Below are 16107 nucleotides of genomic sequence, written 5' to 3'. Positions count from 1 at the left end.
AACACATTAAGACAGAAATGTAAACCTTGTTAAATAATCTTCATGTCACATAAACATTTATTTTATATCTAACCTCATAATAATTCATAACTACATGGTTTCACTGGGTAGTCAAACCAAATCCCTACACTTCTCCACACTGTAAAGAGAAGCTCACCCTCAGGGACCCCAATCCCTACATATCTATGACAATGCCTGGGTCCTATATGTATAATTATTGTAAATAATCTTCATAATAACAGCATAAAAAGTATCAATGAAAATGTTAAGTTCCAGTAACACATATAAACCATTTGATATGTGATAAACTGGGTTTATCTCTTGGCATGTTGAGCCATATTAGAAACAAGTAGAAGTGGTTTATATGCATTACTAGGAACAAAACTATCTTTAATTTACAGCGGCATAAGTATACAGATGTTGTGTTATATCTACAGCAATTTGCTGCTGCTGCAACAGAGGTATCATCAGAGTTTCTTAATCAACATTCTAATGGTGACTGTATGCCATTAATTCTTACTTCATAAAAGAATCCACAAATTTGGTCAGATTCTTTGGGTTCACCTCCTTCTTAAGTTTATTGCGGAAGTCTTCTACGATTTGCTCCATCTGCTTATCAACAGCCTCAAACTGCAAAATTAATGTTGATTTTAAAGTGTGATCTTGAAAGTAAGAATACATTGTCAATATATGAGTGATATCTTGATACATGGCGCAATACAGTAATTGCACCATTTTTCTTTTTTTATAGTTTCTTGCAAGTTTTTGCAAGCATGCCTCCAACTCCCTTTTTGTTAACTCTTCGAAGCATTTTAAATAAAATATTGTCATAATCAATCTATGTACTTCAAATAAGTGGGATGATTACTGTAAGAGATCACTGTCAAATCTGACACAATTGATTTTGTTGCACTGCAATACCCGTATCAAACCATATACTGCTTTTATATGTTATAAAAGCAAACATATTCTAAAATATCACACGAAATATAATCATCAGAAAATCATACTCATTACACAAATATACATGGTATAAACTTGTCTTTAACAGAGTCTTTATATTTGTCAAAATGATAAATACTGCAAAAAGAGTGGTGGCATTGCCACCAGGTTGTGCACCACCAGCAGGATTAAGTGCATTTCAGTTTAATGGTAACTTCAGGTGAATCTCTTCTACATTACAAAAAGTCTTTAAAATTTTGAAAAGTGCTCTTCATGGTGGAGAGTAGGTCAAAAGTCAAATACAGGGTCACATTTTTATTCTCAATGCACAATTTCAGAATTAAGTAAATCATAAGTAAGGTTGAAAGTCTCCTACATTAGAAATATGTAAGGTCTAGAAAATTTTGAAACTGCATTTCATGGTAAAAAGTAGGTCAAAGATGAAACTCGAGGTCAAATTTTGATTCTTAATGAATGGTTTCCTATTCAAGTTCAATAGTAACCAGGGCAGATTTAGACTGGTATCTAATTTTTTATATCCAAAGACGGTCAAAAATGGAGGATGGATCAATAAAGATAATATGGAAGCCTGTCAGAAAATATCTCTGGATCCACCCCAAGTAACTAGAGGGTTGCAATTCTAGTTTTGGAGACATTATGGCTAGAACATTTGCAAAGTACATTTGATGATGAAAAGTAGGTCAAAGGTCAGATTTGGATAAGCATGATATAGCCATTTGAGTTGTTTATCAGACATACATCTACGTAATCACAAACAGGAAGGTCAAGAATGTGAATGGCTAATTTGTTTATAGGTCATTAAATTGTATTTGTAAATGAGGGAAAAATGACAGAAAATCCTCATTCAAAAATAAAACCTATGAATTCTTTTCAGTTGAGATTGGCAATTTGATCTGAACATACTTTAAAAGTCATTTCCACAGAAAAAGAAAACATCTACAAGCGGGATGCAGCATATATACAGAGCCACACATAGTAATATGGTATAAGTATAATAATAGCCGATGCCACAATCCAGCTTTGTGTACGGAACAGGCTGAATAAAAGCACTAAATGGGCATCAAATCACTCTAAGGAACTGAGCATACCTACTGAATAGTGGAGATAGACATATTTTGCAACCCTTTTTTCATATTTTATCAACAATGTTGGAGAAACAAGGCAGTAAAGCTGTGAAAAGTACAGACACAAAGAAAATTATGATGCTAATACACAAGACACTTTTTTGTCAATTCTGACACAATATTACATAATGCTTAACAGCATAAACACTGCCCATTTTAATTTATGTGCTTCAGATAAAATGGACATCCAGAAAATGTAAATAACATTGTGCCTCAGGCCAATGAGACTTCAAAGTTACACAATGAAAATGCCAATTTGTGACAAATGAAAATTTCATTAAAGATGCATAACCTCATGGAGAAGAATTAATGAAGCTCATATTCCAATTTGATATATATTATAGATCCAAAAATTATTCTTGTAAGTTAGAGAATAATAAATAACACCATTTTATTTGAAGACTTCTTTTTAGAGTGCACAAAATAGGGTTTTTGCTGATTTTGATGCAATATAACATAAGATTAAACAGCATAATCACCACCATCTTCATAACTTCAGGAAAAATAATTCAGTAAAACTGTTATTCAAACTTGACCTGTATTCTAGTGCCATAAATCACTCCAGTGAGGATAATTAATCAAGTGAATTTTCCAAAAATTGCATTAACAATGAAAAGAGCACAGCAACACTGAAGGTGATGACAATGTGTCTGTACATAAAAAGACAAAGCTAATGCACTCAAGTCAAATAATTGTAGGCAATAAAACACCTACAGTTCACAACAGGAGAGTACTGCCCTTCAACATTTTAACAAATTTTACAAAAATATGGTCTAACAAAAATATAAACTTGTGTCCAATGCTGGAAGGTGGACTTTTCCATTAAGAGTCTGTGATCAAAACATTTTTTCTTTTATTATACACAGGCAGCAAGTGAACTAGACCTGATTTTTCAGGTAACATTCACTTCAAGGGAGCTCTGAGAGAGAAAGTGCGCTGGACCACCGAGGTCATTTAACAAAATAACCCTTGGATCAAAAAGGCTAATGCTAAATCTAATTAATAATAACAATAAAAATTAATTGATAACAAATAAATAATTAACTGAGAGCCTGTAAAAACAAACTCTAACTTTAAGGCATGCTATTACATAAGCTACATGCAAAATATCAATCTGGTAACTAAAATGTTTTGAAAGCCTTTCAGAACTGGGAAAGCCAGACCCCAGCAACAGCCTGACGTAAGAAGTAACATTAAGCATAAAATCAAAGGGTGTCTATAATCTAAAGGGTGCTTCAAAAATCTACAAGATATATCAATATATACATTGAACATCCATCTTCAATCATGCCCTGATCGCCACCACCTACCTCTTGTGCTGTCTATATATGAAAGCACAGAAAATAGAGAAGAGCATGTGAAGACACAACAAAGGTTTTTTTTTGCAGTTATAAGACATATCAATATATATGACCATGAAGCTCCAAGCAGGGTTCACCCAGACACTAGCATGTGATACCTATTACTTCTGTGTATCTCTGGATGGACCTCTGATGGATATTGACTGATAAACTTGATACTGACAATTACATAGTGCAATACATAATTCTGATGTTTCTAAAGTCCATTTCATTCAACAATCTCCAATTTCTCAGTGAAATTGCACAGGTATGAACTGCAAGAAAAGGTCAAGCTATCAGTCAGTGGACTAGTCTAAACAAACACACCCTGGAAAGTTTCTCAAGTCATCTGCTTTCAGAGCCCAGGCATTTTGCTGCCAAAGCAGGAAGGTATACATTAACACAACCCCTACATACCTTCTTCCCTTCTTGCTGCCAGGTCTATCAAAATAAGGAACTAAAAATGTTTAATAAGAGATGGAGACCTTTAAGACAGAGATGGCATACCTCCCCAACACAATCAAAGGTACCTACTTCCACTTCATTTTAATAACTCTTCAAGGTAAACGTGATCTGATATAACTGAAAAAAGTTGATATCAAAAAGAGCCCATGGAAATGACCCTACACTGGTTGCTCACTCAAAAACATAGAGATGCACCAGTATTTCCCACAGTTTCTTAGGGTTGGGTTAAGAAAGTTTTTTTTTTTTTTTTGAATTACAGAATTAGTAATATTTTTGGGTGGCAATTTTGTAATATCTAAGAAATTAAATTAATGTATCAAAATGGCTTACAAGACCAATATCCCAAACTGCTGACTCTACCATTTTTGTTCACCACCTCCCCCCTCCTTTTCTTACTATCTGACACATTCATGCACTTTAAGCAAAAACAGTGGGTAATTGTACCTGCCAATAGCAAGTTCAGATACAAAGTAATGATGAACTACCTGGCAAAATGATAAATGTCAGAAATATCAAGTAGCAATACCCACCGATCCAAATCTGTGCATGACAAGGTAGGCTGCAGTAGAGGGGGTCATCCCAAAATGATCTAGCTTCCACTGCATCACCTAGAAAATGTGAAATTATACACAAATTTGATTAGTTTTATCAGTTTGTTCCTTCCCTGTGAAGTCTGCTGTAATTTGAGTTTAGTTTCAACTCTGAGACTAAGTTGTATTTTAACAGCGCTTCCCACAATGCATGTAAATCAAAAGTGTAAAAATTTGTTTTAGGGAACTTAACAACCAAACTAGAAATAGTATTAGTTCCATCAGCTAATATTGTAAGACTACCACACTGGCCATTATATTCTATATTTTCAGGTTTTGTCACAACCAAATACCAATAAATCTTTGTTAACAATCTCTGCTGAAATCTCAGGTAGACTGCTAGTTTCCACAGTGAGACAGTTGCACAGTAGGGTTAAGTGTATATTGTTTAATTACTTTATCTTTCATGGTCTCCATAATCCCTGCAGTGGTTCCAGTGCAGTGAATCAAACATAGTCCATGTACTTTCATGGGGTGACAGATCTGGAATGCAAACAAAAACAGATTGTAGGTACTCTTAACATCCATAATCAAATCAGGAGTTAAGAATAACAGGCCAATATTATCTGTCTTCTTTATATGAAAGCACAAGCAGAAATCAATGTTTCTTAGCTCCTAAGTATCTGTGGGTGAAAAAAGGCAGTTACAGTAGAGCCAGTTATTGACCACATATTTAGCAGCAGAATCAAATTATGTACGACTGGTACTTTAGGAAGCATTCTCATTAATACTCTTCTTCTTACATACGTTTCTTTTATACCCACAGGCAATTATCCTAGCAATCATAAAAATTAGTGTGCAACTAGGCAACCAACCAGTTGGTCCACTATGTAACTAACAAGAAGATTTGAGCAACATAATATAATAAAGACACTGTATAATAAAGACCCACAGTACCGGGCACTCAGTTCAGTACTTACAGCAAATCTTGCTAAGATGTTGGCACCAGCTCCTTCCCCAAAGCACATGACAGGCCTTGTCACACTAAAACAGACACATCAATTTCCCTTCAAACCTCATAGGTAAGCAATAGCCACTTACATTTCATATCTCCTAGGGAGGTCTATCATAATGGGGAAGTAATCTGTCATATCACTGCAGATCGTTCATGTGAAGTATAAGCTACAAGTCAATCCAATGACATTTAAAAACCGATTATTAAAAGGCACACATCTGTCACAGTTTAAACAGATCTAATAAATCAAGTACAAAGCCAACAGGCCTTGCACAATCAGGAAAAGCAAGTGCACTTGTGCATGTGCACAATAAACCTATTGCTGTTTAATTTCTGCTGCAAGTGCTTCAGTTGGTTATGAATTTAGCTGTTTAAAGATCACACCTTCTATGTTACTTTGGTCACATATAATATCATGCCCCTCATGCCTATTGAAAAAGGAGAAAAAAAACATCAAGGGCCAGATCTAAATAATGATGTCTGCAAAAAGTCTTTCAAAATGCTTTCATGTCAAGATTACCAGCTTTATATATGTGAGTGATATGTCACAGACATGAGATCGAAATCTGCATGAATTTCAAAACCACCACAGCAAGACAGATATTTGAAAATTGCCAAATCACACAATTTATTTAATAATAGAAGGCAATATTCCTACTGAAAGTTTCAGTTGCCATTTCTCCTAGAGAAAATTCTTATTGCACCCTCTCTGTGGCAAGAATAAAATCAGCTTTGGTCTAAATCAAGCTTTTGACATGGCTTTGACATACATATTAATATTCTACACTTGGAATGACCTATTACAATATTCATCCTACAACTGTACCAAAAATGACCTGTAAGTAGACCCATTTGGAGAGAATGAGAACTAAAAAAAGCCTGGTGGTTACAGCAAGGAGAAATAAAAAAATTTAAGTGCACTGATCCATGTTCATCAACTTTAATCACAATGGCTATGAATTTCAGAGAATATTCATAATTGACCAATAATAATAATAATCTAGGTCACAATGCCTGTGCATATATTGATGGGCCACATCCTGCCTACAGGGACCCAATGCTGGCAGATTTGCCAACAAATAGAGTAATAAGAAACAACTACACAAGAGAGATGCATCTATTAAGTATTGACCAGATTAAAAAATCATCAATGTCTGTGCATGCAATTTTGTAGACAGCAGGCTGTTTCTTGCATCTCACACATTTAGTATTAAACTAGATATTTGATTTAATAGACCATGGATGCCATCATGGTGCCACCTACTTCTTTCAATGAAAAAATACTCTCTGAGAATGACAAACACTCAATATTGTGTAAGAGCTAGCAACCATTATACTAGTACCTACCCCAATTTGTCTAGCACCTCCCCTAAGCAGCCACCCATTTCAGCCATGGTTGGGAAACGGTAGCTAGAAGGGAAATTTTATTTTGTTATTAATATTATCATTTCACATAATCTTTACTGAAAACTTTCAGTTTCTTAATCTTTTATGAGAAGTCATCAAAAGAAAAGATACTGAGAAGTGTATAGCAATAATTATAAAAATTGAATAAATAAAAAATAAAATTTCACACATTTTGCACTTGTCACACCAGTTACCAGGGTAGAAAAAATACAGTGTTGATAGCATTTAATTTCACATTCCACTTGATTACAATTCATCTCTGTCAAATTATTCAGACCCTTAAATTTGGTTAGACAAGGCAAAGAACTAGTTCTACAACATGGTTCTGCCAGCTTTAATAAAATTAATTTCCAGGAGTTTTCCAGGAGTTTTCAAGGACATAATTTTTTTTTCCAGGAGTATGTTACACTGGACAATTATTATTTGTAAACCATCCAATATGAATATGTAAAAATATAACCAAGAATATTTGGCACAGCTAGAATTTATTAGTCTTATGAATCAATATATCATGCATTAAAGAGTCTAAATGTTCATGATGTATATTGCACTGTTGAAAAATAACAGTTTAATCTGTTATGAAAATGTAGTTAAACAGTCTGTTTTGCTTCTTGAATTGCTGAACTAAGTTTATAATTTTTCCACTGAAGAAGCCAAGGCTTTTTCAATATCAGTAATTTCTTTCTTTTTCTCCTCAGCTGTCTTGCGAAGGGAGTTTGCTTGGGTAACAAAGGAAATTTTCCTAGTTTTCTCAGCTTTTAAGAACAGACTGTCTGCAGCCTTGGTTAAATTGTCAATATCTTCCTGGATTCTTTTTTTCTTCTTTTTCAAATCATCAATCTCATCCAAGATGCACTTTCTCTTTTTCTGTAATTCTTCACTGTTTTTCTTCTCCCTTTCTGTTTGAAGAAACAGTTCATATTTCTGCCTTGATTGCTTGGCATACAGTATCAAGTCTTTGTTGATATTGACCTCAAATATTCCTCCAACCTTCGCCACATGGTCACAGACAATCCTTTGTGCAACCAGGGTTTGAGCTCTCATGTTCTCTACCTCCACGTCTTTGTTGACACTAAAACCCCTCTCCACTGAGGCTTGGCCATGAGACAATACTAAAAGATGTGTTACTAGCTTCAACAAATCTTTGAATCTGCCATCTGGGGTGGACATTGTTCTGTGAATCAATTCATCAATTCCATTTTGGCAGGCATGCTGTGAATCATACTGCTTGAATTCAGCAGATCCTATGACAGGGATTTCATCTAGAAACAAGAAGTATTGTTGTTGAAGTCTGTCACACTCATTCTCTTTCACAAGTTTATGGTTTAATAGAATTGACAGAGCTTTTTTGAAGCTGGAAATACACTTCTCCTTGTCTGCATCGGATGACATTTTGACAGGATTGAGGCAGGACAAATACCTTACCAAACTGTAACTCACAGGACATTTTTTGAGCAATTTTTCAACAACAGTAACTAGGAACATCTTGCACTCCATTCTGAACTCCATTAAACCTCTTTCACTGACTGCTCCTTTCTTAATCTTGCTTAGAGATCGATCCGTTGAAAATCCCAAATCCACTTTATTATAATCCAGGTGGATCTTGTTGTCAGTTACATCAATTCTGACTAGTTTTTCCTGATTTCTTGCTGTTTGCATCACGTCATCTTTGATGAATCTCTTCATTAGCAATCTTAGGATAGAACAGAGATCATCACTCAAATAGGGTATCATAGGTTTGTCTGTCTGATACCTAGTTAGAAATGGCTCTAGCTGCAAAGCGACAGATTTAAAAAAATTCATCTTCGCAAGAAACAGCTCATCCTTTGTACATTCGCTAACAACTTTGTACGAGATGTTTGTTGGCATCTTGAGATTTTTAGATTCGATTGCTTCGACATACTGTACTATGTTGTTCCATATCAGTAAAGCTCTGTCGCATACTGGAATATTCTCAAGCCATCTGTGTTTTACAAACTTCAGTGGCATGATGTTACTTGCAGTCACTCTGACATAGTCCTCAGCCCTAGCTGGCGAATCTTTGAACAGGTAGTACAGGGCTGAAAGACATGATGCTACATTCCAATCTGTGGACTCTGCTCCTGCTTTAAAACTGTTGTGGACTATATGTAAACCACATGACCCGATGTTGATGAGAGAGCAGGGTTCTCCCCAGGATTTGAAAATAGCCCTTATTTTTTTTTTACGCGAGAGTACCGAAGCTCGCGAAGCGAGGCACAAAGGGGGGGGGGGAGTCCAGGGATGTGCCCTCCGGAGGAAAAACTTTCATTATTTCATGCAAAAAGGGTGCAATCCCATGCAATCTGAAGCTGTCATTTAATCGTTACGACATAGCCCACTTGCAGGACCAAATTTTGCGGGAAAATCAGGGCTAGACACTAACTTTTATGAGTACCTGTCCGAATTTCAATCCAACCTGTCCAACAAAACTAATATTTTTTCTATTCATACCATTGAACTTTGTAAATAAATATGTGTAGTCATACATTTAATGCAATTATTGCCAAGACATTAAATTAAATGAGCCGGAAAATGCACCTTAAAGTGGATTTATTTTCAGATAAAAAGTTGTTTTTTCATACTTGTGAACTCCTGAAGATTTAATCTTGCATATAAGTCTGATTTAACATTATAAAGTTTCAATCAGGGCTTCTCCTAGGATTTTGGGTACAGGGTCTGCTAATTGTAAATCTGCAATTTGATAACAAATTCACATGAAGTTTAACCAAAGCAAAATATAAATACCCTGAGTGGCAGGTGGGGAGGGGGTACTGTTAGATTAATTTTATTAAAATATTCAAAAGTTCAATGAAAAATTAAAGAATATTCATCTTATAATACTTTACTTATATTTATGTTAACAATTTAACTTTTTAGGGGTTATCTTGTGTTTGATTTTCTTAAATATACGAGTTAAATAAAATCAGTTTAAAAAAGTTCCCCTTTTTATTTAAATTCTCATATTTGTTATTACTAATTTCTTCTTTACATCAATACCACACTGGTATATGACAGCAATGTTAATTTATCATATTCCAGCACTACATTTTTAACTGTAAATAATATAGGTGATGATAAAGTCATTAAAGAAAACATCATACAAAATTTCAGGTTATATTTTGGCAAATAAATAATATTTCAACAAGATCTTCAGTCCCAAAGATTTCACGTTCTGTAGTGAGTAGATAGCATACAACGTATTTGATTGACAGGCAGTATGTTGCCTGGACAACGAACTAGATATAGCCAGTTCATCTAGTTCAATCTGGCTTTGTAACCAGCATAGTACTTGTGTTGTTTCTGTAACGGTCTTTCTCTCTAGAGCACGTAGATTTTAAACCAAATAAATATTCAGTAGTGAGCCTGTTATGTGAATAAATTTTGTCTGATGAAGTTCTGGAGGGTGTTCACTTTCATAACTTGGCGGTAAGTTTGCTCAGACTTCGTTTTGTGACTGCATGTGTTTTGTGCCAAAAGTAGGTCATTCTTTTCAGTACCGTGTAGGAAGAGACAAAAAGACGTTAGTATGCATTAAAAATGATTTTTTTAAAAGATTTTTGCTCCAAATTTCTCATAAACCATGACCTGTCTGTCGGACAGCCAACCCTGCAACTTCACATGTCCGAGCTGAATTTTTACCTGTCCTGGACAGGCGCTAATGTATTAAATAGTGTTGCATCTTTTCTGACATTTTCTCTTGCCGCATGGATACATTTATTTACAAATGATCACGACTGCTACTATTCTTCAGTCAAAATAACATGAAGGATTGACTATTTATTATATTTCTCCAAAAATATAGATAAAGCAAACAAATCTCACAGAATTACATTGATGACGAAACTAATAAGCGGATGTTGATATTCGAAACTTGTCAGTACGCAGGTCCCGCGCCCTCAACATAAGATGTTATATTTGTATTACTGCGCCAGGCAGAATAAAAATAAACAACTTGACGCGCACACAAGAGATCCAAGTACGTACACAGTAGTTTTTATTTTACGGTTTACGTCGCGACTGTCAGGAATAAAGGCATTAAAGGCATTGGTCACACACACACTCTTAAAGGGTATCGGAGTTCAAAGAAGCGTATCGGCAAAAAAAGTAGCGTATCGGCAAAAAAAATAGCGTATCGGGGCCGATACGCTATAAAGGCCTGGGGAGAACCCTGGAGAGGATCCATAGTCATTTGCTACTTTCCTCGATATTGTGTCATAGAATTTCCAATTCACATTTGGTCCATCCATGCTAATCTGCAACATGTTCTTGATTGGTAGACCACTATTGAGAACACATTGACTAAAATGTGAGACCATGTCATCTGATGTAGCATGTCCTGAAAAAATAAAATAAAATATATAAGCTGCTTATTCAGAAATGATTAAATATGACTAAATAATTAAATCTTGTTATAATTATGAAATCATATATATATATATATATATATATATATATATGCCCCATGTTTTTAATAAATTTTCACTGAAATACATCATTACGGCAAGTTAACCTTATGACAATAAAGTCTAGCATCTAATATATATATATATATATATATATATATATATATATATATACACTATTATCATTATTATTGTATTAAGAGTGGAAAAGTTTAATTTCAAATGACACTTACCTAGAAATTCAGATGTGAAGTATCTTGTCACGACTCTATGGCACTCCTCACTCCAAAATCTCACATGTATATCCATCTGTTTCTTCTGCATCTTCTTATTCAGACTTTCATCAAACAAAATAACAAATGGCCCAGTTACACTTTCTTTCAGGAGTCTAGCGAAATATTCCCCCAATCCAAACACGCACAAGTAAGCAGATTTCTTTTCGCCACAAGTGAATTGTTGTGCAACCTTGCTGTTAGGGTCCATCCTCCTTAATAATTCACCAATGTTTTGTGAAGACCTGTACGACTGATGATCTGTGATTAATTTCAATGTCCACAGAATCTCTGCTTTGACAACATCGTCTTTTGAAACGAACGTGTCCAACGTAGCGTACTTGCTTGATGCCGACATTGTGGTACATGAAGACTTGCTTGATGCTGACGTAGTGGTACATGTAGGCGTGAGTGTAGTACAACTATTTCCAGGTGATTTCATAGTATTTCCCCATAACGAACTCAGCGATAACTGTCCACAGGAATTCAAGTTTGTCAATCTCATATTTTCGCGGTGTTTCATACCTCTAGCATGAGATTTCAGTGAAGAAACACCCATGTTCGATATATCAAATGTAGAGAAGCAAACTGAACAGCTAGCTCTTTTCTTGTCATTCGGCACACGTTTCACCCACTGTTTGAATTCCGGGTCGTGTTCCCACGCAAGGTTAAATACACAAATACCTTTTGTTGTTGACATGCTTGGTTAATCATTCACAGAGCCACTCGTCTCGCACCGTGCGCATGCTGGGCCACACGTGTTCGATGCCGAACAGTCGATGTTAAATCAACAGTGATTGGCTAAAACGACTCTATCACTGCTTCGCGGAAACAGCCGAATTGCTCGATGCTCAACAAACACAATAACACGAAATACTACTCTGCGTCTTTCACGTAAACTAACTAGAAAACTACCGAATAGACGTAATAATTTTCAAATTTCAAGGATTTCTCCAGGACTACTTTAAAGATTTAAGGACTATTCAAGGAGCACAAGCAAATTCCAGGATATTCCAGGATTTTATCTAAATTCCAGGATTTTCCAGATTTGTGCGAACCATGTACAACATGTATCTGGGTGTCTGTGACTCCTTGTGCAAGTCTATATCCATGGATTAACCTTGAATTTAGCAATGTCAGTGAATTGGATAGGCCAAGGCTTTTTGAACAAACAATTAATTTCAACCTTACATGCACCATGCACTGAACTCAATTAAGATTACTTTGGTGAAAAAGACAACTTCAACGTAGAAGATAAAGTGTGCTGACATTGCCCTAAAAATCAGCATGGAGGCAAATAAATCATTTTGGACTATTTTCTAACTTCGGTGTTTAGCTGTTCCAAAACCATGGGTTTAAAGTCATATATTGGATAAATATGGGTAGTTTTATTTATTAATCAAATGCACCACTGTCATGGTGAGTAGGTACAATATATTAATGTTACAGCAAAATATATAATGCAGGGGGGATAAAATATCCAAATATAAATATGTAAGCAATTATTTATGCTAACAATGCACTAAAATGGCATCACTACGAGTTTGTGCCAATTTGGAAACATATTTCTACATAATTATAGGCATTCGAGTACTTAGCTGTACATACAGCTGCAATTAATTTCTCACTTTCTACCAAAATTTTGGAATATTTTTCCTAATGCATAATTTAATGTAACCTCTCAGCTGCATGTTTGATGCAAAGGCACATGAGGCGTAGCTCATCTTACTTTGCTTTACAGAAAGGACACCATCAATTTTCAGGTAGTATTTTTGGATGTTTGTGATGTTGTCTTTATATGTTGTCAATATCTACAAGCTAGTTCTAAGCTTGGCTAGTTCATATGTTTGTGAAGGCCAAATACTCTTACAAGTCAATTTACTTTTAAAAGATTAACTTGTAAACGAAAGTACAGCCTTTTATATCACTCATAAAGCAAACATTATATTTAGACTATTTTAAATTAAAAATCATTCCAAATCAATGAAATCATGCATGTGCACCTGTCACATGCATGCTATATGTATATGTTGACAATAATGCAGACCAATAGCCACTGTCAAATGACACCATGATATATTGTTTCCATATCCATAAGGGTCACAAATAATTGAGACAGACTCGTTAATGTAAAAGTGGACAGAAAATGACTGGCTGCCACACTGTGGCATAAATGTCAAGTTGTATAAATTTGAAAGTTGGCTGACTTAAGCTTTATGTGTCAAAAACCAGCACGTTTGTGTGTGTGTTTTTGCATATGCATGTGCATGTGCATGCAGCATACTTACTCTGCAGGCAGATCTGGTGCATTTTCCTCCTGTCCAGGCAGATCCACATGAATCCAGACCACCCTAGAGGTCAACTCTTTCATGCTTGGATGGTTCACAAAGTCATTGTACATGGTATCTACAATGGCAAGATATTGTGACAATTTATATATTAATGGAGGTTAAATTTAAAACACCCCCCCCCCAAAAGGACTGCCCCTATTCATGCTTGTTAGCAAACATTAGCTAACACAAGTGTTAGTGCATAAATTGTTTACTCTGCTCTAGGAATGAAGAAAGATTGGGTGCTGATCATGACAACATGCAGATAATGCAGCAATTTGCAATGCAAAGACTGACATTTTGTTTATCTAGCAATTCAATTTTCTTTTGTTCTCCAATGGTTTAATTACCCAAGCATGGCACATTGGTGAACATAAATCTAGAATATTGAAACAAATTTGATATTAGATGTGTCAAATCTTTATGAATCATACATTTTTTTAGTGTTCCACATTGTTGATCTCACAATTAATTTTGTAATGAGAAAATGCGCAAGACTTAATTCTTGTGCTATTTTTAATCCAATTTTAGCAACTAAAATCTACTCATGTAAACCATGAATCAAAGTAGCATATATCAGTAACAGTCATTTCTTTGGATTACAAGGATAAACCAGTGACCTGGAAAAACTTCAATTGAACACCCTAAAAAACTATCAAATTGCCAGATTTACTTGTAATTCCCAGTGGTATGTATACATGTGAACAACTTTGTCAAGGCAACAAAGTCATACTTATTCCCAAACTATGTTGAGTAGAATGTGTGTGGAGAGGATAATTGGCAATTAGATCCTGCAACAATTTCTTATGTTTTACAAATTGGATACTAATGCATATCATTAGTGGGAAAATAATCATGTTTTCCATCACTATCAACCTTAAATGCAAACAACAACTTTTCACTTGTTCTCCAAAGTCAAAACATAAATCAAATGACACATTTGTGTTAAATATGCCCATGCATCTGTTCAGATGTTTAAAAAATCCCATTACAAAACAAGGGCATGGAAACAATGTTCTTGATGCTACCATGAACTAAGATTCTAGCCTGTAATCTAGCATGTTAGACCACACATTTTGGAAGCACTGGAATGTACTAGTGGATATTTATTATATGTGTAACCTGTATACATACTCTGGGGCAGTTCAGGTGATGCACCCTTATAAACTGTAAATACATCTGGAATTAGGGCAATGAGTCTTGATATAACTCTTCAATAATATGCCTTTTACCACAATAATTATTACAGTCTAGATATTTACTCGGAAAGCTAATAAAAATTTCCTTTGCTTGAATAACTTCAAAAAACTGCTCATGATAGTAAGATAGATTACTACCATGCAACATTTACAGAAAAAATATCAAGGATAGTGCATGCATGCATGACAGGTGTGTTTTGCACTTAAAGTACCACCATGAACTAGAAATATATTTATAGGCTGAAGGATATTATTACACATATCCCTTATGTTTTGAACTGGGTAAACAAAATCCTGTATATCCAAGTGAACAGTTCTTACAACTTAGGTAAACACAGAAATGGATTATTCAAAACAATACTATTTTATATGCCAATCAAGTAAGACACCCTCTTTAACTAGACTGAAAAGATTCATTCCTGAAATAGCATAACCTAAAGAATTAAAATCAATAAAGTCTCTCTAAAAGTCTGTCAAGAAAGAGAGGATAGGAACTAAAATCAACTTGGATATTGTGCCTTTGTCTCCTGTCCACCAAGCTGAAAGTCAGTGTATGTAAACCTTGCTTGATGTCATAAACCTTGGTAATGTACATTATCAGGACCCAAGCAATTACTTTAAAGGTGTCCTATACAGGACTTTCCACCAAATTGAAATTTTCTCTGAAATGAAATATTTACTCCTATCTGTGAATCATTGCTCTATCAGTCCCTGCTTGAATTTAATATGCTACGCCATTACTAATTTAATAATTGAAACTTTCAAAATGACTGGCAACTTATTCAAACTCTTTTGCCTCCCTGTGCATTTCAGAAGGAAATATCAACATTTGGTACTTTTATTTAGGAGCTAGGATATATTCTTATTCAAGGTTCAAACTGAGAAAGATGAGTAGCTTTGCAGTAACTGTAGTCCACATAGAAAATATAGCTAGCCTGTGGGATAATTATAAAACATATATAAAACATGAAAGTATGGAATATGGGAAGGTAGGAGAAAAACACCTTAGGAACTACCTTTTCAAATGCAACTGGTGTT

General features: G+C 35.0%; 1 protein-coding gene across 3 annotated transcripts in view; it reads right to left on the bottom strand.

Annotated features, from left to right (window-relative positions):
* Positions 1 to 16107, bottom strand: part of LOC106177590 (uncharacterized protein ZK1073.1) — a 28517-nt gene that overhangs the window by 9006 nt on the left and 3404 nt on the right. For 2 of the 3 annotated variants that reach the window (XM_013560419.3, XM_013560421.3), the window contains exons 4-10: positions 13829 to 13946; positions 6785 to 6847; positions 5403 to 5466; positions 4879 to 4965; positions 4423 to 4500; positions 3845 to 3868; positions 521 to 630 (exon numbers count right to left, since the gene is read on the bottom strand). In XM_013560419.3, coding sequence (XP_013415873.2) covers positions 521 to 630; positions 3845 to 3868; positions 4423 to 4500; positions 4879 to 4965; positions 5403 to 5466; positions 6785 to 6847; positions 13829 to 13946 — 544 coding nt within the window. The remainder of the gene's footprint in view (positions 1 to 520; positions 631 to 3844; positions 3869 to 4422; positions 4501 to 4878; positions 4966 to 5402; positions 5467 to 6784; positions 6848 to 13828; positions 13947 to 16107) is intronic. The other variant, XM_013560420.2, reaches the window with a different exon arrangement.

The sequence above is a fragment of the Lingula anatina genome, chromosome 1 (genome assembly GCF_051362555.1).
Source record: "Lingula anatina isolate TDL-2025a chromosome 1, LinAna3.0, whole genome shotgun sequence".
NCBI classification, from domain to species: domain Eukaryota; kingdom Metazoa; phylum Brachiopoda; class Lingulata; order Lingulida; family Lingulidae; genus Lingula; species Lingula anatina.
Note: the sequence above shows the minus strand (reverse complement) of the source record. Positions and strands in the feature narration are given on the sequence as shown.